The following is a 24,805-nucleotide window of genomic DNA, read 5'->3' as shown; positions in this document are numbered from 1 at the left end:
TATATTCTGCTTTCTCACATAGAACGAAGAATAGCATGATAAATTAATTTTAATCGAAGTAAATTGTGCAGTCTGTAAGAAAAGTTGTCCAACGGATCAATTGCATGTCCTACATGTTTGAGTGGAGCTCAGGAGTTCAGTAGTCTATCAGACAGGCATTACGTGTTTGATATATTTATGCAGACGACGAAGGTTGCGAACTAATTTTGATGTTCGCGAATAATAACAGACACACGGCAGTGTTAGCAGGATACTGCTTTTACATAAAACTTCCTTCCAAGTACTTTTTCAAGAAAATAAACGGATAAATTGAACCTATCAGATTTGTGTGAAAGCACAGGTCTTTTTGCATTTAATGTATAGAACTATTTAGCATGCGATCCAAATTAAACCAGTACTTCCTCGTGGAATTTATTTTACTGTTATACATAAAACATTTATAACGAAGTGTATTTCGAAATGTATTAACTAAAACAGCTTCTATTATTTAGGTAGTATTAATGTTAAGTTTACTTATTTAGATTCCTTCAGCGTAGGGCACCGAGGTTCGATTGGCAGAGAGAGCTCATGTGGTTTGGATCGTACGGTAGTTGTAGGTCGTCGTGTCATCGGGCCTTGGTGCTAAAAGAGACGCAAAACACCAAACCATACAGATGACTGCTAATCATAGTTCTGTGTGATTAAATAAATAAATAAACATTCAAGTATGCTTAAAAAAGCATCAACTTCAATGCGGCCACAAGTAGTTTTTCTTCTCCATGGGATTTCAGTACTTTATATATAATTTTCCTAGTATCAAACATAGTTACTTCCTGTGGCTGTTGTTTTGACGTTTTCCTCATCAAATCACAACAATGGTATACAGTAAAAGAACAAAACGAGAAATAGATGAAGTTTACTGCTCTTATATTCTGGCAACCCTATAAAATAATGTAGTAAACCACTCATATTTCTCCTTCAACCAATAACATATAAACAAAACAGCAGCAACTCTGGTAACTCATTTACCTGAGGGTAAAAACGTAACCACATTATTTCCTGTGTATGTCGGAGCCCTAGAAATAGATAGACCCTTACCTTCACAACTCCTATGGGCCTTAGTGGTATATCGGAAATGGAGCGTGTATTCTTACATTTATCCTTACGTTGTAGAATAATTTACTATATACGACTAATGTAATTGTCGTGGCAGTGATTAATGTGATTTTTTTTTTCTTTTCTTTCCAGTGATTATTTGTTCAAACTATTGCTTATCGGAGACTCTGGTGTGGGCAAATCCTGTTTGTTGCTAAGATTTGCAGTAAGTATCTTTGGAAATCTTAAAACAGTTCTTTAGTTACAACGTAAAAGTGTAAAAAAATATAAGTTGAGTATCGTCATTTTTAAAATGTAACTATTTTTAATGATTAATTAAATTAGCGTTTGGATGATCGGAAATGGGAGGAGGAAGGAGTTACGAAATTAACAAATTCATATCAGAGCTACTGAAATCTCTCTCCCCGATTATTTTGTCTTCCTCTCCAATACTTCTCGCTGAAAATCTTGTCCCGAGCAATGAGCTTTGAACATTTATGTTTCTGTTGTTAATTTAAATCTGTAATAGCATTGACACTCATCGTTCCGTGATGATCATTAAGTTTGGAGCGCACATAAATAACTAAGGTCATTATTTATAAGCATAAAAATATAAATAATAGATATCACTGGGATATCAAATTCGATGAGGATGTGGCCCATGTTTCATTTTCTTTCTAGAATACTGTAAATTTGGGATTATTTGTATTGACGAAGATTCATGCTGCTTGAGGTTAAATATCACAAGTATAGAACATTGTATCAAATCTTTGTGAATGTAATTTTACGCTTGGAACAGAAGAAAATACACAACCGTTTATTTTGTAGTTACTTAAAGAACGTAAGAAAGACTTGAATTTTTCACACTCACATCTATATTTTGTGAAGACTGATAAAGTTGGAAGATTCGCATTGGAAAGTCTCAATATTGCCAGCAGTTGATGTTAAGATTGAGACCCACCCGTTATTTTTAGCTTATACAGGGTGTCTATCGGTCACGAAAGTCACGAAATTTAGCTGTTGGGTCACGATTTTTTTTAGCTGTGCAAATGTAAGTACAGATTGAAAAATTTTGTTCTATAAAACGTCAAAATTCACCACTTAAAATACCAATGGTCTGCTTTAGACGCTACCAAATCGTAACCAAAATACGTTTGTATCGCATGGATGAAAATTCGGCCTAATTCGTACCCAAATTCGCTTTGGAAAATGTTTGAAAATTGTATGGTTTGGTAAAGAAAAGGTCACGAAATTTCATTTTGGAATTTTAATAGACACCCTGTTATAACTCCGTTTATTAGATTAGTGGTCTCCAACCAGTGTGTCGCGAAATATTTGAATTTAATAATTCTGAAACTTAGTTAAGATCAGTTTTAAGACACTACCAGTCAGTGGCTCTAGTGGCAGCAATAATGCTCAGTACTACATAACAGCCATTACTTTGTAGAAACTTATAGGTTACATTGTTATAGTTTATATTATTAACAGTGTCGCGGTGTCATAGGCATTCAGTAAAGTGTGCCGTTAGTCAAAAAGGTTGGAAATTATTTTATTGATGTTAACAGGGAGACATTCTTCAGTACATGTTCCTTAAATACGTTTATCTACTGTATTTCTTGATTAATCAGTGTCCTGCTTTATGAGATTGGATTAATAAAGGTTTTAAAGGTCGTTAACATACGCAATTTTATTTTCTATGAACGAAACAGAACACACATGTCCTATCTTTTGTGTGCAATTTTTTCGCTATACCACTACTAAGGTATAAAATAAGTTTAATACTCACCGAAACATCCAAATAGCAGTCGTAAACGTAGACTTTTTTCAGTGATGATGATTCATTATTCTCAGTGCGTATCTTTTAAGATGTTGCTGGAAGAAGTACACTCATGTCCAAAATGATTGTCGCATGTCTGTAAATATGTTGTTGTAAGAATATAATTTGATAACGAATTCGCCCGGTATTTCTTATAATGTTAATATGTGTATAATAGGCAAAGACATGTATGTGACAAATTTCGTGTCAAAAGATCAGTAAATAAGAACAATAAAACGAAAGTAAAACTTTCTTACATTTAGCAACATTTTATTTTACTCATTACAATTTTTGTATTTATAATTCTTTTCCTATGAAATTTACCACAAATATACATTTCCCGATTATACACATAGTATCAGTATTAAATCGTTATCATTATCAAATTATATTTTTACAAGAAGACAGTTATAGATATGCGATAATCATTTTGTACATGACTGTACATTATTGGTAATTCTCCTACTCTATAGAAATAATGATTATGCTTGTTAAAATAATAATCTTCAGATGCCTTGTTTGTAACCCATGCTGTCTTTCTGTTAGCTATCCTTCTGTGTAGAAATAACGATCAAGAGTCAATGAACTATTGAGGTTAAGTTTCCCTTATTTCACATTTGTCTTGTCTTCTCATTACTGATACTCAAAATTAAGGTTGGGGATTTCCGATGTTATATATCTGAACACAGAAACCTTCAACTTTTTTTTTTTTTTTTATTTTATTTATTTCCTGCTAGAGAAATATCAGTATAAGCGACAACTTAATTTTAATGTTGAAAACCGCAAGGTGACGACAGACCGGAAAATGAAATGTGAGGGCATTTGAGAAAACCTGCAAGCGTTAGGGAATTCTGCTAAGAGTCAGGGAATTTCGATTTGCGGAAAATGAGATTTTAAAATCATTTAAAAATGGAAATTTATATATATTCTGGTCAGAAGTGTTCATTTTTTCCTTTAGTGAGTTCGAGTCGTGATGGATAGAGTTGGAAATTTTTAATCTTTCACTACTATAATTTATATTATTAATTAATTAAAAATAGTGTGTGTCGCGATGCGGTTTGCATTCAGTAGTGTGTTAGTCAAAACAGGTTAGGAGCCACTAGGTTAGATGGCACTAAGGCAGATAGAGTTGACAGTTCAAACATTTGTATTCGAATCCCAATTTTAATACAATTATGAGTCCTTAATCTAGAACTGATCAGTGTTTGGATGACTTTTGGCTGAAAAATTTGAATACTTTAGAGTACAGTGATTTAGATGTTATTAAAATTAACTGGATTTTTCTCATGGGAAATCAAATCTACAGGATTTTCAATCAGTGGGTAATGAGTAGCAGATAATGTAAAAGAACAAACTTTAGTAGCATGCATACTTGTGTACGATTCAGTACCTTCTTCCGGCAATCTTGAGAAACTATCCATTATGCACGAAATGCTCGGGCTCGTTTTGCAGGAGAGGAAATCAACGAGAGGAAGAGCAAAAGAAACAAAAGCTGAATAGAGGAAAATAAAATAGATCATCATGAACGTACTTGAAGCTAAGAAAACTAAAAAAAAAAGAATGAAAGATCTGCGCATAGAGCGTTTGATTAGGTTTGCTACTATTGATTTTTTAAATAATGAAGTTTCAAGAAAGACGTTTAATTTCTTCCTTTGTGCAGGAATTATTAGGTAAGTACTCTGTAGCTCATGGTTGGCAAAAAACATGTTTTTTTTTACTGAAAAAAAACTTTAAACCTGTTTTTTGTTGGTTTAAATTATTTGCTCTATGTATTCATATTATATATGGACAGAAATAACTTTGTTTCGCCTTGGTTATGCAACAACCGGGTTATGCTGGAAGGGGTCACATAAGCTTAAAGCGAAATCCAAACCGCTTCTTGACTTACATCGGAGAGAAACTGTCCTCCGTTTAAACGCGGAACCAGAACTAACTGGCCACAAATGCGATAGGTCTGCCGATTCACTCACGAAGGACACCTGATAAAAATACGTTGTACTGATCTTTACGTAGGCCTACTTGTTAATATAATTGTCAAGAGTCATTTCAGAAGAACAAAAAGATAAACAGTTGCAGAAGTGAAACCATTATACAGAATTACATATGGACAATTTCAAAGTACTACAGAGTACAGAAGAACTAATTTAGTCCAAGTTAGTTAACAACTACTTCTATTAGTCCAAGTTAAAAAAAATAATAATTTGCATATCAGTAAGAAAAGTGAATAAAGATAGAATTATTGAGTTCACTTTGCCTCACACACATTTATACATAAATAGATGCCCAAGATACTTCTCATTTCACTAAATGTCTCTCGTGGGTTTGTATGACACCCTCCCCCCCGCACACACAAAAGTACGGCATTTCGATGTATTTTATCAATAGTAAACATTGAAACGAAACAATATTTAGAATTTTTCTTTGATTGCAATTACATAACAATAATAACAAACTATAAAAAAATCACAAAACAAACATTCATAAACTTACAAAATAAACAAAAGTTGCTTTTGTAGTATAATCTTTTTGAGTAATGACGGGGAATTTAGGTCTGAATATAATACAAATAATATACAGGAGTGAAACGTGATAACCCAAAAATGTGTGTTCATCAAGATTTTACAAACACTTACACGTTTACGAACATTTTTCGCTTTTTGGTTTAAACCAGTTGGTTTTTTTTGAAGAAAAAAAAAACAGCTGGTTTAAACCAGCCAAACCCTGCTGTAGCTTCATAATAAAATACGTTGTATTTTGATATTGTTCATTATTCTAGTTAATTAAGGAAAAAATGTATCATCGTTGCCCTTTTTTGTGTTTCCATTAACATGGGAAAGTGTGTGTGGCTGCTAACATATCAGGAAAAAACTTAGAAATGTTTTGGAAAACTGGAGAAAGTCAGGGAATTCTTGCTCATAATTTCTGTCGCTACCATATGGTGTTTTATAGTAGCGATTCATGACCACACAGTCATTACCGCATTCCATACTAATTAGACTGTGCTTAAGTGTGTTATCTTTGTTGAAAGTATATACGTAGTGACTATTATGAATGAAAATTGATGTTTGAAAATCTAACATCATCATCATGCGTTTGATTGCTATTTAGATGGTTCGGTAAGTGCCGACCTTTTGTTAATATAAATGATTAATAAATCTAGGTTCGCGTGTTTTATCATATTGTAACCATACATAAAATTCTATTGTGCATTAAACACACTTGGAACTACTGTTCTTAATTTATGGTTTCTTTTCTTTCAGGATGACACGTACACGGAAAGTTACATCAGCACAATCGGAGTGGACTTTGTGAGTATACAGTGATTAAGTTGGCTTTTTCTAGTTTAGTCTTAACAATATGGTGTGATATGATGTAATTCTGTAGTTTTCTTTAACAGTGTCTTTATTCATGTCAAGACTCAAACAAAAGCGAAAATAAAACTGAAAATGGAGCCGCGGTGGCTCAGTGATAATATTACCCTCTGATGCATGGGGTCCTGGTTAATTCCAGCTCGTGGGGGGAGGGGGGCTCATGAGGTTTGTGGTGTACAAATACCGCGTACATGGATTTTCTCGGGTCTTCCCATTTTCATCATTCCATCACTTTAATCTTTCTCATAATTTTCATCTCCCTTTCTCCACACAGCATGACCGTGGGACGTAAAATTGAAAATGATTCGTGGATATAATTTCGGTGCAATTTTTGTTCCCATCTAAGGTAGATTGAATGAATGTTATATTTTAAAGTGCTAATAAAGATTTGAGTGAGGTGAGATAATTCTATAAAAGAGCAAATGTTACTTGCGTGGTGCGTCAAGTGTTATTGTTTTTCTGCTGAATATTTCATGTGGTTTCAAACTAGAAAACTCGTTAGGGAGAAAATGGGATTAGTGCCTCCAAAGAACTTAAAGGACATGGAAGAATTTTAAAGTTCTTTCTTAAGCTTGAAAAGGTTCAGAGCACAACTTTTATAAAGTTCAAGTTGGCAAGAAGTTTGCATCGTCGATAGAAAGAAAGGTACACAAAACCTTTTTCACTTGGATGAAGAAATGAAAATTAAGCTCCGATAACATCAGTCCAAACGGAAGATGCGGTAACGTCATTGACACATCCACCGTTATTATAAACCATAAAGGAAAAAGCACAGTAGGTTAAAAATTTTTGTATCATGAATACTCCTTACTGAAAACCTTGAAAATCTCTAGCGTCGTCGAGAAAACTCTGTCCCGATTTGGTACTAACATTTATTTTCAGTATGGATCTCCCTAAATTTCTCTTTCGTGAACAGCCCTTTTCTTCCGCATTTTATATTTTATCTAGACCTTTTTTTAGGAATGTACCGATATATCGGTATCGGTGATATGCACTTTTTTATTGTTCTGGTAAATAATTAGTTTTCTATTCACAGATCCTTTACATATACGTAATAGAAATAATTTGACGCGTGCTGTTAAGTTAACTCATAGATGTTTAATACTGAGCGCTCACATTTGATGCATTCATTCCTGGTTCGGACCTAGTGGTCTTTATGGTTCCAGTTCGCGTGGGGTTTCTCGGAATTCCCCCGTTTCCTTCCACTTTCTTCATTCCACCATTTCATTCATTATCATAACCATCTCTCTCAGTCTCGGGAGCATAATTGTCCGGCGTTAAACTCAAAAGAGAAGAAATAGTCCCGTTTCCACAGCTGTAATTAAGTACCGACTGGTGAAGATAAACGATGCTTTCTTCAATGTAGTCACTATTCAAACAAGTTACTAACATGTATAGTGTCGTAATGTTAAGTGCAAATGTGACATCTAACTATAGAGTTTAAATCATATGAATAGGTTTTGTGTTACGAAAGCCTTAACTTAATAGTTTTGTTTTACTGCTACAGTCTTTTTAAGTTCTTTACATATTTTGTTTATAACCATTTCTTCTGGAAAATAATATAAAAGGGTTGTAGTTGTGAAACAATTGAAGTTAGGCTTTTTAGGTGAGAAATTTTACTACATTGTTAAGAAAGTAGTAAAATAGTTGAGTGAAGAAGCTAAATTTCAGTGAGGAATAAGGTACAGTAATGGTAATTACAAAAATCAACTAACACGTCTATTAGTAGAGAGGATGCTCTATTTGAGTTGGACAGTTTTGAGAAACTATGTAAGAACCATTACCATAATGATGAATATTGAAATGTGCTTTTCTTTCTTTTTCAGAAAATAAGAACAATTGAATTGGATGGGAAAACTATAAAGCTTCAAATTGTAAGTATATATTCTGAATGATAGCTACTATGACATAAGAAACTCAGAAGCTTATCACTAAGAATCTAATGCTTGCCATTGGATTTAGTCCTCTTCCAAGCCAATCCAGTTATTTTGGTGTGATCTATCTCGAAATCTCTTTCCAACAAGATTCTTGATTAGAATAACAATATGCAAAGTGCACGCAACTATCGATTGTTCCGAACACCCTGTCTGTTATATCTGAAACACAATGAATTTCAAAAAGTTATGTTCCCTGACTTAGTCACACCACGATATTTTCTACGCGTGGCGTGTTTCTTCTTTGTCGGATGTCTTGTTCCTTACTATCTGTGGGGGCCGTGTGGGCTCAATGGTAAAGTTTTCACCTCTGGTGCATGGGGTCCTTCGTTGGATCCCCGCATGCGCCAAGTGAACTTTGTGGTGGACAAACATCGTGTGCGTGGTTTTCTCGGGGTTCTCCCGTTTTTCACTTTCTTCATTCCGCCATCTCATTCATTTCTCATCATAACCGTCTCCTTTACCCTAGCCGGCATAACCGTAGGACGTAAAGATGTCATTTCATTTCTTATTATCTGTGTGATATTCAGTTATCTGTAGCTAAGTATGTTATTTTCCATTCGCCCATTTGTTCGTCTCTTATTGCATCCATTACTAAAATCATTTGATCCTTTTGATACTAACAATTATTTTCTTGTTTTAGAAAACTCGCAGTTTGTTTTAGTTAGATTTTAGCTTTTGTTTTTCATATTCATACATAATGACAGAATTATACTTTTATGAGTAAGTATATTAAAATTTATGAAATTGATAGAAGAAAAATGTTCGAAGAATCGAACCCGGACCTCCGGCTCACCGTACTGTGCCTTAACCAATGTGCTACTTAATCCGCTTCCTGATTAGTCAAAAACTTCGAAGCATGTATGTTGGTCTTGAGTGGTAAAATGAGGTGGACGTTCTTTCTCGTTTAATTTGGACTCTTGGTAACATTGATAATTTCACTTAAGCCATTGTATATGTGCTCCTAACGATGAGTGACAGATTGTTTCGCTCAAAGTATCGGAGGAAAGATTGATGAGAAACTTCTAAAGTGAGTTTCTCGAAATTATGCCTTTTGAAGAAAGTCAAATTTTCAGTCTTTTGTAACTTTGTTCCTATTTATTCGAAATAAATCATATGGTCCGACACTAACCTACTTTCGATGTGCATTGCTCCGCCGTGCTCACTTGCGTTAATATTATTGTAAAGGCCTCCAAAATTAAGATGTTTGTGATACTGTAGCGTCCTTAGTCTGTAATCCTGAATAACAAATGTGAATAACAAGTTTTCGTGGACTTAAAGTATGTAATATCCTGTCACAGTATCATGTGAAAAAAGTGTAACTTTATATTGAGTTTGAAATACTTAATCTAGTAGCAGAGTGTGTCCAAGAGTAGCTCGCTGTTTATAATTGCATTGTACAGAATTAAACTTTTTGAATGTATAAATTTAAAATTTACAACGGCATTTCAAGATAAATATTCCACCCACTATATATATATATATATATATATATATATATATATATATATATATATATATATATATATATATATATATATAATATAATTTTTATTATTATTTCGTCAAATTTCTTCATTAATTTTTTTCTTCCAAGTGTGTACATTTTTTCCACACATTTATTATTCCTTCGCTCTTCTGCATTCCAGCCGCCTGCTCATCCCATTATTTCTATCATTCTTTACCAAGCCTCATTGACTTACAGCATCGTAGTACTATCACGTAACCGTGCATTGCACCATGGTGCCCATTTCATACTTCCGAGTTGTTTAATTTTACTTTCCTTTCTTCTTTTCGTCCTTATCTGATGAAGAGCTTTGAATTTTTTTATTGTTCTGGTAAATAATTAGTTTTCTATTCGCAAATCCTTTACATATACGTAATAGAAATAATTTGACGCGTGCTGTGCGAGGTGTTTATGCCAGTGTTCCTCAAACCACACCAGTAAATGTCTGCCTGTGGTATTGGCATGTTGTCATCTAGAAAGACTGGATCGTTGTTAGGGAACGTCTGAATCATGGAAAGAGGAAGGCCACCCAAAGTGTTCTCATAGGCACTAACTGTAATAGGACAAACGAAATACCATGAAATTGCAGCTCTCACTGAAATAGAACGACCATTGCATTTTGGTAGGAAGTAGGCTGTCCGGAGCATAAGCAGTTCATAAACTTGGCCTGTTAGTAACAAGATGATGACTCATTGGGTCATTGGACTGTATTACTCTTTGTCATCAGCTCCGTGTTCTCGCCATTACCATTTTGTCGCCCCCTCGAATGCTCGAAAGTTTGACAACATAACTGTCTTATCACATATGCATGACAAATCTGCTCGTGCGTTTGACTTTTTAAATTTTCTGTGCCATACTCAGCAAGTTGCAAGATGTGTCAAACTTGTTACAGAGTCTGCAGGAAAAGTGTGCGGACAAGAAAACAGATGGCTGTAGAGTAACTTTGCTCTCAAAACTCACAATGACAAAATTTAATTTAAAAAATCTAAGACAACGTCCTTGACTAAATCAACATAATTTAGCACACCCTAATTGATTGGAGAGTTGTGTAGGGTGTGGGTGGAACAACTCGAATTGCAGCCACCTCCTCGTGATGAGTTCTGGGCCATTTCAAGGAAAAAAACGTTGAGAAATGGGCGAAGAGCTGCAAAGTCATTATGAAAATGTATAAAATTACCCACATTAACAAATTATTAACAAACATAATCTCACACAACTAAAATAAGGTACTTGAGCGAAAAAAAAAAAAAAAAAAAGTAATTTGTATATTTCTTGCGTAAAGGTAAGTTTTGGTGTTTTTTGTTATTTTTTCGAACTTCAGGCCGTTTTTGCGAACTGAAGATCCAAAGTGTGACTTTTTTCGTTATTTTTCCATTGATTAACATGTGAATACGCTTTTGAGCCCTATTAAAATTCGATACTCGATTCGATATTTTATTTTTTCGCTCCACCCTAATAAACACGCATTGAATCTCCTGTGGAAAGTTCGAAAATTTAAATTAAGAGGAATTTTTGTGTAAATCAAGTTTAAATATTATAAATAAAAGGATTGTGACAAGACGCACATATGTCGTAACGTTCAATAAGCAGATAAAGAAAAAATCGAAAAACATTATGGCAAACAATCAATACAAACCAGTGGTTAAAAAATGGTACATTCTAACGAAAGAAGACCCAGCTAATCACAATGTAAATTAAAGCCATTAAAAACATTCGCATTTTAACTACTATTTTAAACTTCAGACTTTATATAATGTGAAAAGATTCCCTAAACGCTATTTTGCTGTGTGTGAAGGTTCTTGATCCAATTGCTTAGATTGGTTATTTGTTCATGCTTTTTTGATTTGGTTTCTGATATTTTACTTTATATTTCAGTGGGACACAGCAGGTCAAGAGCGGTTTCGAACTATCACATCCAGTTACTACAGAGGAGCACATGGTATAATTGTCGTCTATGATTGTACTGATCAGGAGTCGTTCAACAATGTAAAACAGTGGCTAGAAGAAATTGATCGTTATGCATGTGATAATGTGAATAAACTTCTAGTAGGAAATAAATGTGATCTCACAACAAAGAAGGTGGTTGACTACACAACAGCAAAAGTAAGTATTGTCCTCCAATAGTAGCAATATTCGATTTGCGAATGAATTATTGTTTTGCGGATCACCTATTGCATTGATTATTTGGGATTTTACTAACACCCATCTGTAATGTGCTCCGGGAACCCTAAAAGATTTTTATATTCCTAATATAATTTTGGCAACAAATCCTGTTTCTTCGACAGCTAGTCAGTAATACAAACCTTCGGTTTCACAAATAATTTTTACACTTTATTCAACTTAGTGCTTTTTCCACAAAACACTAAAATCAGCAATAAGTTAAAATTTCAGTATCATACACAACTAGGAATAGTAATGCAAACTTAATCTACAGTGTATTTATAACACGCGTTTCATACAATATCAAAGGTTTCATTTCAATTTAATTCACTTACTTCTTTTTCTTCCGTAACCTTGCATCAACTGTATACAAATCTACCTACGTACAAATCTGAAAAAATGCTATCCCTATACAATGTGAAGTCAAAGGACCAGGTTTTTGAATGATACAGTTCATAATTAAATCTCTGTGCTTGTCGAGGTGAAGTGAGATTTTTTTAATACTGTATAAAACTCGTGTTAAGAGTACATTGTAGATGAGGCTGCGGTATTTCAGTGGTAGAACGCTTATCTCTAGTTCGATTCCAGCTCGCACCAATGGGTTTTGTGGTAGGCGAACACTATGTGCATGGATTTTCTAAGGGTTTCCCCGCTTCATTCCATTATTTCATTCATTATCATCATCATCACTATCTCCCTTAACCTCTGTGCATAGTCGTGGAAAGTGCATCCATTTCAGCATATTGTAGATAGCGTTTATTGTACTGGTACTTCTGGATGTGAGTTAGTGTGTGTAATAATCACTAACATTTTAAAAACGCATTGCTGATTTTAGTGTTTCGTGTAGAAGAAAGACTTCAATTGAATAAAATGTATAAAATAATTTGTGAAGTCGAAGCTCTTCATTACTGACTAGCCGCTAGGATTGATTGCTGAAATTACAGTAAGAATATTAAAATCCATGTAGGATTACCAATATACATTGTAGGCGAGTTGTGAGCAACTTTTTAATTATTACAAGTTTGAAATTACCAACTTGGCGTTTCGACAACGATTAGAAATGACAAACTAGAGATACGTGTAATATCGCTGTGATTTTTTTTCTTTCAAATTGGTTACAACTAACACTTGAATAGTGTAACGTACCGGTTTACCGGTAGCGATTACATTATATTAATACCGGTATGCATATATTGAAACTCGTTACATGTTTGATGGCTCCCGTATTGTGCATTTGTGCCATTTTATTTTATTATTGTTATGTTCGTGTGTTTGTGTTAATTACATAGGTTAGTTGTTGTTAGGTCGGTTGTTTGGCACACCTTGGCAAACCTTTGCTTTCTCTGATATTTCGTAATTATATAGATTTAGGCTATTATTCTATATCTGAGCACACGTTTGACTTGTAAAACCTATATTGTTAGGCGGAATACAATTATGTATAAATAAATTAACCGGTGTCACAATGTGCATGGTGCTGACGAAGAACTACATTACGGTAATACAAATATAATTACGATAATAATAATGAAACATTACCAGTACATTTCAAAATCATATTAAATTGTTGAATAGAAGAAGGGGGATTTGTATTACACACTTTATTAATTTGAAAATGGTATTATTATTACTCACCAAGATTTTCAATCCAAAATTCTTGTATTTTTATAAGTAAGCATCAATAGAGCATTAGGCCTAATAATAATGACAATTCAGTGAAGCTTTAGTGAAGTTTTCTGCTGGGTACTACCAAACTCAACTGATTAATAATATTAGAAGTATTAGGATTATATTTATAAACAGTAAAATCACTAAATTGGGATAAAGCAAACATAATTCTAATGATAGTTGTTGATATACTGATTTTTCTAAATTAATGCAATTAACAATAGTGTGAATTAATAATTATACATAAAATAGGATATGCACGAGTAGTTAGGTATAGAAGAAGAAGAAGAAGAAAGTAACATACCAGCAGGAAAAGGGGGTGAGAGAACTCGATGTCGAAAATTTAGTATATTACGAAATTATTGGATTTGTGCCATTAACCTATATACAAAAAAATGATCTGGGAATAACCTTAATAATCTCTTTCGGTTGGCGAGTTCTCACAAAATTTTTATTTAACCTTTTCTGATCCACCCCCGCTGGTCATTAATGTTTGCAAATCGCCATGATAGAAGCAGACATATAACCTCAGTTTGAGAAGACTGGTGACGGCCGAGATTCCCGGCTTTTGGAGAAGGGAAAGTGGGCTGTTATCGGGCTCCTTAAGACTGTAAGTAATTGTACCTGGCTTCCAGGTAACCTGATTTTTCTCATTTTTAACAACCACATCTTTATGGAGATAAAAGTTCGTCTTCTAAGATGGCATCGGTGACGTAGGAGTGTATTGTGGAATCCAACAGTTGAAAATTTTTATAAAAACTAATAACTCTTGGAAGTAATCTTGCGAAAAATGATCAATATAAGTACTATGGATAGCTAAATTTCATTTGCGTTACGCATCTCACTTATCTGCCATAAATGTCTCCACGTTACTATTAATCTTTACAGTCAATTCAAAATTTTGCATGATAGAATGAATCTTAAGTCGGAATGCATTTAAATATAAGCGAATTTACCCTTATTGCGTATTCGGTACATGTTCTTAGTTACTGTAAACTCACGGTATGATTAGCTTAGCTCCGGAATATTTTATGAAGGTTGATTTCACCTTGTGGCTCTTAGATTTATATGACTGACAAACTAATGAATTGACCCACCACATTAGTATGAATTTTCTTGCATGTTGTAAAAAAGAAAAAGTAAATAAATAAAACAATAACGTTCCATATTAGTATTGAGAATATCCTGTCACGTACTTACGTTTCTTATCATCAATCATACCATATGTACATAATTCGCTGTCCATTATTTTTTTTCTTTCTTTTCCTTTCTTTTCTTTGTAGTGCATAAATAAAATATTTAATGTGTTGTCCGAGGGCGGGCTAAATGCTTAAGCCATATCTGATATATGCTACAGTTTTAGAACTCAGTTGGAGTTATACAGTAGCAACACAGATTGGAGGACATTGTAGAATATGAGTGACAATTATATAATTATGTCTTCAGAAATGGAACGTTCAGTTTTTCCTTCATAGATAATTAAAAAGGGGATGGATCAGTATTTGGTAGATTTTTTTTTTTTTTTTTTTTCTTGTCTGTAAAACCAGTCATGATACGAATTTAGTCGAAGAGCAATTATTGTAAAGTTCCGTAGTTGGCTACTCAAGATCAATCCTTGTTTGATATATTGTAACTAATGTACCGATTCGCTGAAACTGTCTTGTGATTATCAAATATATCAATTGAAGTATCGATATGCAACTTTATGAAACTGTTATGAGATACAATTGTCTTAAGTTATTAATCAAACTGGATTTTTTTTTTTCAAACTTGTCTCCGTTTTGTAATGATAAACCGACCTAAAATAATAAAATTGTTATTCTAACTTGAGCTTATGATTTCGAATAAACTAATTTGTTAAATAGCAATGTGAACAGTGATACATATAGAGGTTGTAATAATACGGAATCTTACTGCTGGTTTACTGCTTAAGCAAGAACCTAAATGTCATTTTCTAGAACCGAGTCAGTTGTGCGTTATTTCGTTGAAACAAAGCAGTATTACAGAACTTAGTTTTTTTCTTTCTTTATTACCTATTCAAAATTTGTAAATTATCATAGTGTATAATATTTAGAAATACTCATCACTCTGTTTTATTGGATTTTAAGAATCTTTAACGAAGTGGTAACCCAATTCAGGAATTTTGATTTATTTTCGAGATTTTCTCATTCCTGGAAAAGAGCGTTTTACAATAGTGCAGAAACTTAACTATTTAATTTTGTGTCTACTTGTAGTTCAGGTTCTGAGAGTGTGTTTATTTATTGATTCCATGTAAATAATTCATTTTTTCATTAGGCATGTTCAGAAAGGATAAATTAAACTGAGATATCAGTTAAAAGTAGTATTTCCTTTTCCTGGTTTTAAAATGAAATTCCTTTAAATAATAAAACAATTGATGAATTTTCGGTGATTAGTGCGTGCCATCTTTTGAGGAACAAATAGAATCTAGTACTGTATAGTGGGTTTTCTAGTGGTATCCCGTGTGCAGTTTAATGGTAGAGTATTGTGGATGGTATAATTTTGTTCCTTATGAAGTAGGGAATGAGAACAGTACAGGTGGACATGCAAGACTCGCGACTGTGAGGGGGAAGAGGTGGGGAAAATGAGTCATCGCTCGCTTAACTTCTTATAACTTCGCTCCTAATCATTCGATTTTAAGTTTCTTTATTTCAAGAAAGAAAGGTATAAGTACGTTCTATATATTATGTTAATAGCACCTAGCACCTTTTACGTAAATGCAGCCGTTTTGGTTAGTTTCAAAAAAGAATTTCTCACAAAAAATATTTTGACAAAATAACCATTTCTGTTTTATTTATTTATGCCAAATAGTTAAATTCATAAAAAGAGCATGAAATAAGAATAAACTTTTTATTTTCAAAATTGTTGTTACCTAGGTGTATAAAGCATAAGGAAAACAACAGTATACGAAATCTAATATTTCACTGAAGAGAAGGAATTAATATATATTTCTTAATTATCATTATACCTATTCCTACAGTTTATTATATTATGTGATCCATATTAATATTAGTTCTGTATATGTTCATAAGTATTTTAGAAATATGTTTTATTGTCGTGGAATAAGTACTCCAGTCATGTGTTTTCTTATTATATTCATTTACTGAAAAATAAAGTATACTCTTCTTTTGGTGTGAATGATCGGAGCACTTCAAGAATCCAAAGTTCTCCTCCTTCAATCTTCATAACATTAATTCTTCTTAATATTTTAATATACACTACGCTGCACTAAAACTCCACATTCAGAATGCACTAATAAAAAAATAAGAATTGGTTAAAAGGGGGACAAAGGAAATTCACACTCTCTCCCTGATTTTCGTTCCTTCATATCACAGGGATTTATGTGACTTGTTCAACCGATCGGCAGCAGCTCGGAAGACAGACGGACTAGTTCACGAAAGAATGGAATAAGAAGTCACATAACAAAAGCTTTCCCTTATACGAGTTATGCTCAGTTCCTTCTTGTTTCACAAGAGTTTATTATACTTCGCATTAACCTATCTCAGATTCCCTATCTGCATAATCCGCTTCGAGGTACACATCTCATAACCATGATCCAAGTTCATCGCCATCATCATTACCATCTGCATCGTCAGAAAAGTCGATTCCATTTGAGATTTCTTTCTCACTCACATTACTGAATTTTTGTTCATCAACAGAATAGGAACGCATGTCTGTGCAAGAAAGTTTGTTTAGAGCACACTTGCATGATGGAAACATTTTGACGGACCACATGAACATCTGATGACTGAAAGAAGTTCTTCAGATCCACAAGGAATATCACACATCATTGGCTCGTATCGCCCTTTCCTATTAAGAGTTCAACCGCAATCAGTCACTGTAGGTAGTTCAGGATTCGCAATATGTGCTTTATGCCATATTAGGGACATATCATGTCTTATACAACCGCATAGGTTTTTATACTCAGTAGAACTAAGATACGTCTAGGTATACGGACTTAAAAATTGAAATGATATGAACTTGCCGTATAATAATGTGGATTTTTTTGTGTACTTAGGAATATGCCGATCAATTGGGCATCCCGTTTTTGGAGACGTCAGCAAAGAACGCGACTAACGTAGAGCAAGCATTTATGACCATGGCTGCTGAAATCAAGAACAGGGTTGGTCCTCCTTCATCTGCTGCTGATACTACAAACAAAGTGAAGATTGATCAAGGAAGACCAATAGAAACTAACAAATCAGGATGCTGCTGAAGTTAGAATGAATTGGTAAGTTGTAAAAGCGCCCGGATTGTTTGATTTGACGTCCAGCATAATATTTAGGTACAGTGTGATGAGTCAAATACTCAGGATTATTTTTTCCTGTAGTAATCGGAAACTTCAGTATCTCAAATGTGCAAGTATAGGAATCTTCCTTTCCACGCGTTTTTTGTATGCTTTTCTTCAACTCACACTGGTACAGCCGTCCTCAATTAATGCAACCTTAATTTAACTCCTATCTTGACGTCATACAATCTTGAAATTTTGCACAGCAATGTGAGACAGGTGACAGTAAAACATTCCATTGTTACTTCTATGTATTTGTATAAATGTATAGATTATTAAAGTTAGATCTTGTTTGATTTTAAAGATTGATGTTAGTCCCTTTTCATATGCAAAACATGCTTTCTTTATAAAGAATATATATATATATATATATAAGAAGCAAAACAAATCATACTAAGTTTTTTGAAAAAAAATTTGAATACCACTCATTTTTAGCTTTGGAACTTCTTGAATACAATAAATTCTGACGAAAACATATATTAACTAATAAATAATAGTATTACAGTTTCGGTAAATTATCTTTGCCTTCATCGGGCACATGCTTTGGTCAGAATTTGTCTTTTATTGAAAAATTTCTGTTTATGCATGACTAAAAATAAAAGCATGAGGAGCACTCTTATACACAATCTATTTATAAATTCTTCAATTTTTCATGTAAATGAAGTTTTATATATTATAGCGCTCCCCATGTTTTTACAAATTTATATTTTTATTTTTTATTTTATTTTATTATTCTTTTTTGAGGAGCCGTGTTTTAAAAATACTTTTTAAAGTTTTATTGGATTATTATTATTTTTTAACTTTTCTAAGCATTATCATAGTTCATTCCAGCCATTCTTCCTACTGAATTTGATTTCTTGTCTTTACCATATTGTAAATTATGACCTAATCTCGAATTTCGTTTATTTATGACTCCAAATGGCAGTATCTCAGAAACGAAACTAAGTGTACCCCAAGTTGAGATATTTTATTATATTAGAACATGCATGCAGGTTGAATCTAATTGAGTGTTACAAGCCAATTTTCCGTCAAGTGTGCGTCAGAGAACCAAAGTAACAAGGATCAAAATGGAAGAGCGTAGAGAGGTCGATAAAAATATGTATAAAGCAAGTGCCCTTAGGGCCAAGAAAGTTTCAAATGGCAGCATAGCTTGAGTAATATCTCAGTCGATAATAGCTATGTTGGAAAAGAAAAGTCTTTGGTAAGAGATGAGTGTCTTGTCGGGAGACCGGTTTCTAGCTACTCGCGTCGGTGTAGTGAACCCAGACCTCTGAATTACATACTTCTGCATAATACGATTCACAGAAGCACGATTTACACATTTCTACGACGCGCAACGCCGTGAATTTAGCATCGCAAAACGCCACAGTGATTCACTCCCAGAATCTGTTCAGTTTCGGTGGCATCAAACTACGATCAACCACACTGCCCAATTGCGTGACTAACAAGATAGTGTTGCTTGCTTCTCACGGCGATAGGTTGCGCATGCGCGGTACTGTTGCACATTGACTTCAGTTCAATATAAATGAATCAACATATATACTTGTATGTATATATACTGTATAATATCAACTGATCTTTTAATGGTCTCTAACTTGTGCTACTGTAGTACATATATGAACATAACATGAAAACGCTGAGTTTTATGCATTGTGGGACCTTATAATCTAGAAATTAAGTTTAATGCATATTTTTTTATCATCACACTCTTTGTGCAGTTTATCGCTAAACGGTAGGTAAATTATTGAAAGTAAGTGTAAGGAGAAAATCGTTTACACCACAATTTTTATGACACTTCAGTCTTTTGTTACACCGCTATGGGCAGCTCTTAATGCTGCAAACCAACGAGATATGATGTTCACATATGTTTCACTTATTGTAATATCCAGTTCGAGGTGCCAGTTTCGAACCAGTTCCTCAGTGATTTGTCTCCCGGACATATATCTTCCCATGTCCTTTTTGTGATATAATATGCCACAGATTCTATATAGGATCCATATCCGGAGAATTGGTGGTTACCATCATCTTTGGAAATTCATACTTTGAAACCAGTCCGCTACACTCGGTGCTTTGTGACGGCGCATTGTCGTCTTGAAAAATAAATCAAATCAGGACCTGAGAAATAGTCAACACATGGTCGTAGTAACTTTCGCCATGTCAGAATGTCAATACAATATGCCACATTAACTCGTTACATTCGAGATTTTATTTCATCCCACTCCATCTGAAGTAAAGCATCCACACAACATGACACTTTCATCAAATTTCCTTCTTTTGGAAACATACTTTAGCTTTACATTTTCTCCTTTCCTCATCCAAAATTTCATTCCATTGACATTTCCAACAATCATAAAATTCTCCTCATCCAAGAAAATTACGTGCCACTACTGTTCATCACTCCTTGCTCCGTGTCTACTCTCGAACTCTCTTCTGGCGTTTACATGTTTATCAGTTAAAAATGTTTTAGTTTTCTTATTTAATCCTTTTTCATTAAATCGTCTGACAACAATCATCCGGCTTATGTTATAACCTGCATTAGAATAAATAGCCGTTTCATTTCATGTCCCTGGAAGCACTGTCTGATACAGCCAAGCGAAAAACCTCTTGATCCAATCTTGCAGCTGTTTTCGTTTTCTGCCACACCGTTCTCATTCAGAAGACATACTATGCTCTCCTTGCTTCTGTATTATTCTACCAAAGATAGTATGATGTAGACCTAGAATTTTTGAGATCTATCTATTTAAGTAGCCCTCACTTCGCAGTGCCAGAATTCGTCTTTGTTTACAAAGGCTTGTCACACACTTTTGTCATATTTCGAGTTTCTAAAGAATAATGAAATTCTTCAGCGTCTTATAATGTACATGAAGCACTTCCTTTTAGAACGTAAACAAAACTAACATTCAATAATACATAATTTTCATTAAAAATTGCACTTTACACCACTCCAGAAAAGCAAACAAAACAAGCATTTTAAGTCTCAATCACACAGTTTATATCACAGTACCGGTATATATATATATATATATATACACAAAGTTTGCCCTGAAAGTAATGTCAGTGAATTTATCGTGACGCGACTGTACGTCGGAGGGCGGTCTAACCGGTTGATTGTAACTAGTAGTGGGGGAACATAGCTAAGTAGCACTCCGTCGCTCAGTGTGTTCCGAGCATCCGGAGAGTGAGGACGGGCCTGTCCGTGAGGGTTGTTTTTTGATGTTGTGCAAGTGAAAATGCAGTGCTATTTAGAACAAAGATTTGCGATCAAGTTTTGCGTGAAACTTGGCAAGACCGCTACGGAAACTGTTACTATGATCAAGACTGCTTACAAAGAACATACCCTGTCAGATCGGCAAGTGTTTCGGTGGCACAAGGCCTTTTTGGAAAGCCCGGGACAGGTCGACGACGAGGATCGCGCCGGACGGCCAGCCACGACCACCACGGCTTGCAATGTGACGCGAGTGAGGGAATTGTTGAACTCAGACCGACGATTAAGCGTTCGTCGCCCATTAAGTGTTCGTTAACGTCCTTCCAAAAAGGCCTTGTGCCACCGAAACACTTGCCGAGCTGACAGGTCATGTTCTTTGTAAGCAGTTTTGATCATAGTAACAGTTTCCGTAGCGGTCTTGTCAGGTTTCACGCAAAACTTGATTTCAAAGTTTTGTTCTAACTAGCGCTACATTTTCACTTGCACAAGATAAAAAAAAAACACGGACAGGCCTGTCCTCACTCTCTGGATGCTCGGAGCACACTGAGCGACGGAGTGCTGCTTAGATGTTCCCCCACTACCAGCTACAACCGATTAGACCGCGCTCCGACGTACAGTCGCGTTACGATAAATTCACTGACATTACTCTCAGGACAGACCTTGTATATTAACCTACATATATAAATCCAGCTGTTTAGAAAAACCTTTCTTTCCTTCATCTGCCTTATTGAATTGGAAGGAAAGGGAATTTCCAGATTTCAACTGATCCCGAGCTGTTATATAATTGCTTCCAATGGACAATAAATTATAAAAATCTGTCACATATTACTCGTCAGATATTGTTACTTCTGATGACTACCTAGTTACTTTATAAATACTGCCAGAGGTTTGGAAATCAAAATTGGTACAATGTTGAAGATACATTGATATCCTTTGGCAAGATAGTATATGGAAACATGTGGAGCATGAAGAGCGCCAATCAGTTTTCAGAATGTCCACCTTAAGCCTAAATGCATGTCCGGAGTCCGACGAGTCATTCGTCAATGGAATTGCAAAGTGTCTATGATGAAGTGTCTAGGGCACACTTTAGGAAATCTACATTATTATCTCTCTTCTCGCAGGCCATTGATTGAAGCACAGACCACAGTTTGTAGTCGAGCGGGTTAATATGATTTGGTTTGCTTGTTATATATTTATCTTTTTCCTTTATAAAGAAAGTATGTTTTGCATATGAAAAGGCTAACATCAATCTTTAAAATCAAACTAGAGATCTAACTTTAATAATCTATACATGTATAAAAATACATAGAAGTAACAATGGAATGTTCTATTATCACTTGTCTCATATTGATGTGCGAAACTTCAAGATTGTATGACGTCAAGATAGGAGTTAAATTAAGGTTGCATTAAACTACAGCTGAGTTCTCACAATACAGCAAGACAGAATTTGGATAATACAGTGAAATTGCCGAAGCAGTGCGCTATATATTCTATAACAAAAACTGAAAACTTTTATCATTGTTCATTGAAGTAAAATTTCTCTGCATCTCTTACTGCACACGAAGTAAGTGTGGCATCTGAATTTAACACAATTGAGTACTAGTATTCTTGAGTCCAAATGGAAGTTGAAATGGTAATGGCATCGTATATAGCACGCAGCACAAAATTAAATTTTTGATGTAAGATTACGTAAGCAATCGTATATATGGGAGAGGTAATCAACGTAACTACACGAAGTATCCGGCTAAGTAAGTTTGTTCAGGACAACATCGTGTCCGTGGGTGTGTTGGAGTGGACTCCCATTTCTTCCCACTTCCTCATTCTACCAATTCTTCCATCATTCACTTGCTTAAATCATCGTGAGATGTTGAACCGACAGATTTCGTCATTTAATTTTTGTATCAGGCCAAAACTTGTCTAATTTGCGTGGAGGGTAACAAATGAAGTAAGGGATGCAATGTCCAAAATCTACTTGTGAGTTGAGGATTTTACACTCAGTTCACATTGATTCCAAGGTATTGAAATGCCATAGTTTGATTTTTGATAAACGTCGTAGTTTGATTTTTGACAACTTGATTTGTAATAGTCTGTTGCAATAACGTGACGTCCTGATTGAGACTTCAGGGTGACTCAAGAGAAGAAAGGCACCATATACTTACTAAATGCGTAATGAGATGAGATTAAGGTACTAAGTAGCGAACCATTGTATTAAGAGTGATAAAGCTCACCCTATAGGAAATCTGTTGAAGCGGGAATTGTGTTCTGCCACATGGATCTCAAGCAGTTATCTTGAGTGGAGCAAATTCTACATGATGGAATCATTGTGCGAAGCCTATTTTTGCCGTGTAGTTATCAGGGGTAGCGAGAGTTCTACTCATCATCCTTGGCATAATCAGTCTGCTTACTGCTGCTATTCGTACTTCATATAAAATACATAACATGTCGGATTGGCTAGCTTTAATGTAAAAAACAAGTTTTTGTTCAAATTCATTATACTACGGCCTGAGTACTTAAGTTTTTTCATTTTTCTGGGACACTACTCTGAGTAAAATTTTAAATATACTTGCTAACCTATGTTGTATTTTTGCAGGTTCTTCATTGGATATCATGCTTTCCTATGGAGATGTGTACTTGAAGTGCTGGGGAGAGGGCTGTTCCAGAAACTTTTCGCGAGAAACATCAAGATATCAGTGAATAGTTATCATCCAAAGAGTAGTACCAAGTCATGTGGTGTGTATGTAAAGTCTGAAGACAATATATATTTTTCATTATTTATCAGCAGATTCGATTCAGAAAACTGCTCTTAGTAGCAAGTGATAATGTTGTGGCAGTCCTGCACTAATATATTATTATTATTATACATATATATATATGATTTTTTTTTTTAAACAAGCATTGTTAGATGTGCCCTATACAGTTGTCGGCAGTGCTCATTCTGGAATAGCCCTATACGTTTACAGTGGGGGAGCATCTAAATTGTAATTTGTATTTTTAAAAGGATATTTCTAAAGAAAAATACACATGTAAAAATCTATACATAGAAGACGTGTGCGTGCATGTATGTGTATAGTGTATGTAAGTATGTATGTAATTTTTGTTTGTGTGTTAAATTTTGTATGTATGCATCTATTGGAGTGACCGAATGCACTTACATGCACGCAGTCGTGTTGAATATGCATTATTATACATATATATAGTTAATATATATATATAAAATGAGACACAACCAACCTTCGCATTTGTGAGTTTTTTTGTTGAGGTATAGGATTGATATCTCTGGGTGACAGAAAAATAAAATTTTTGCACGCCTTCGCTTGTCATTGTTAATTTTTCTTAAACTATCTTCACACCAAAACAGCCATAGATATTTCGAGTCACCCTCTGTTAACCGGAGGAGTGTAGTGTACGAATCCGTCATTCCATGAAAACGAAACTAAGGCATAGAAATTTGTGTAGTTTGTTGTAAGTGTTTTCTTCTGAAAATAAATGTACTAAGTATCAAAGTGTTCGCTTCTGTATATATTTTTTGTTTGATTTTTTAAAGGCAAATTAAGGCCATCCTTTAGTAAATATTAGTTCAAATTTTGTAAACTCTAATTTGTGACACTTTTAAAGCTTATGTAACTTTAGGGAGTTTAAAGATTCACAAGGATTTGACGTAGATTTGTATAGATATTCTATAGATTTCTTCACAACTAACACATTTGAGTTGTATTCAGTGGAATCTCTTTTCGTGAAACACAGGTGAGTTCCGTTAGCAGTTG

General features: G+C 34.4%; 1 protein-coding gene across 1 annotated transcript in view; it reads left to right on the top strand.

Annotated features, from left to right (window-relative positions):
• The window catches only part of Rab1 (RAS oncogene family member Rab1), a 29,876-nt gene extending 5,315 nt beyond the window's left edge, over nt 1-24,561 (top strand). The window contains exons 2-7 of the mRNA XM_081730451.1: nt 1,228-1,300; nt 6,151-6,198; nt 8,088-8,135; nt 11,578-11,805; nt 17,567-17,779; nt 23,632-24,561. Of these exons, the coding sequence (XP_081586577.1) occupies nt 1,228-1,300; nt 6,151-6,198; nt 8,088-8,135; nt 11,578-11,805; nt 17,567-17,764 (595 nt within the window). The 3' untranslated portion in view covers nt 17,765-17,779; nt 23,632-24,561. The remainder of the gene's footprint in view (nt 1-1,227; nt 1,301-6,150; nt 6,199-8,087; nt 8,136-11,577; nt 11,806-17,566; nt 17,780-23,631) is intronic.
• Nucleotides 24,562-24,805: the final 244 nt, after the last annotated feature.

The sequence above is a fragment of the Thermobia domestica genome, chromosome 11, assembly GCF_964235325.1.
Source record: "Thermobia domestica chromosome 11, izTheDome1.hap1.1, whole genome shotgun sequence".
Lineage (NCBI taxonomy): Eukaryota > Metazoa > Arthropoda > Insecta > Zygentoma > Lepismatidae > Thermobia > Thermobia domestica.
The sequence above is the reverse complement of the archived record's forward strand: the minus strand, read 5'-3'. Positions and strand labels throughout refer to the sequence as shown.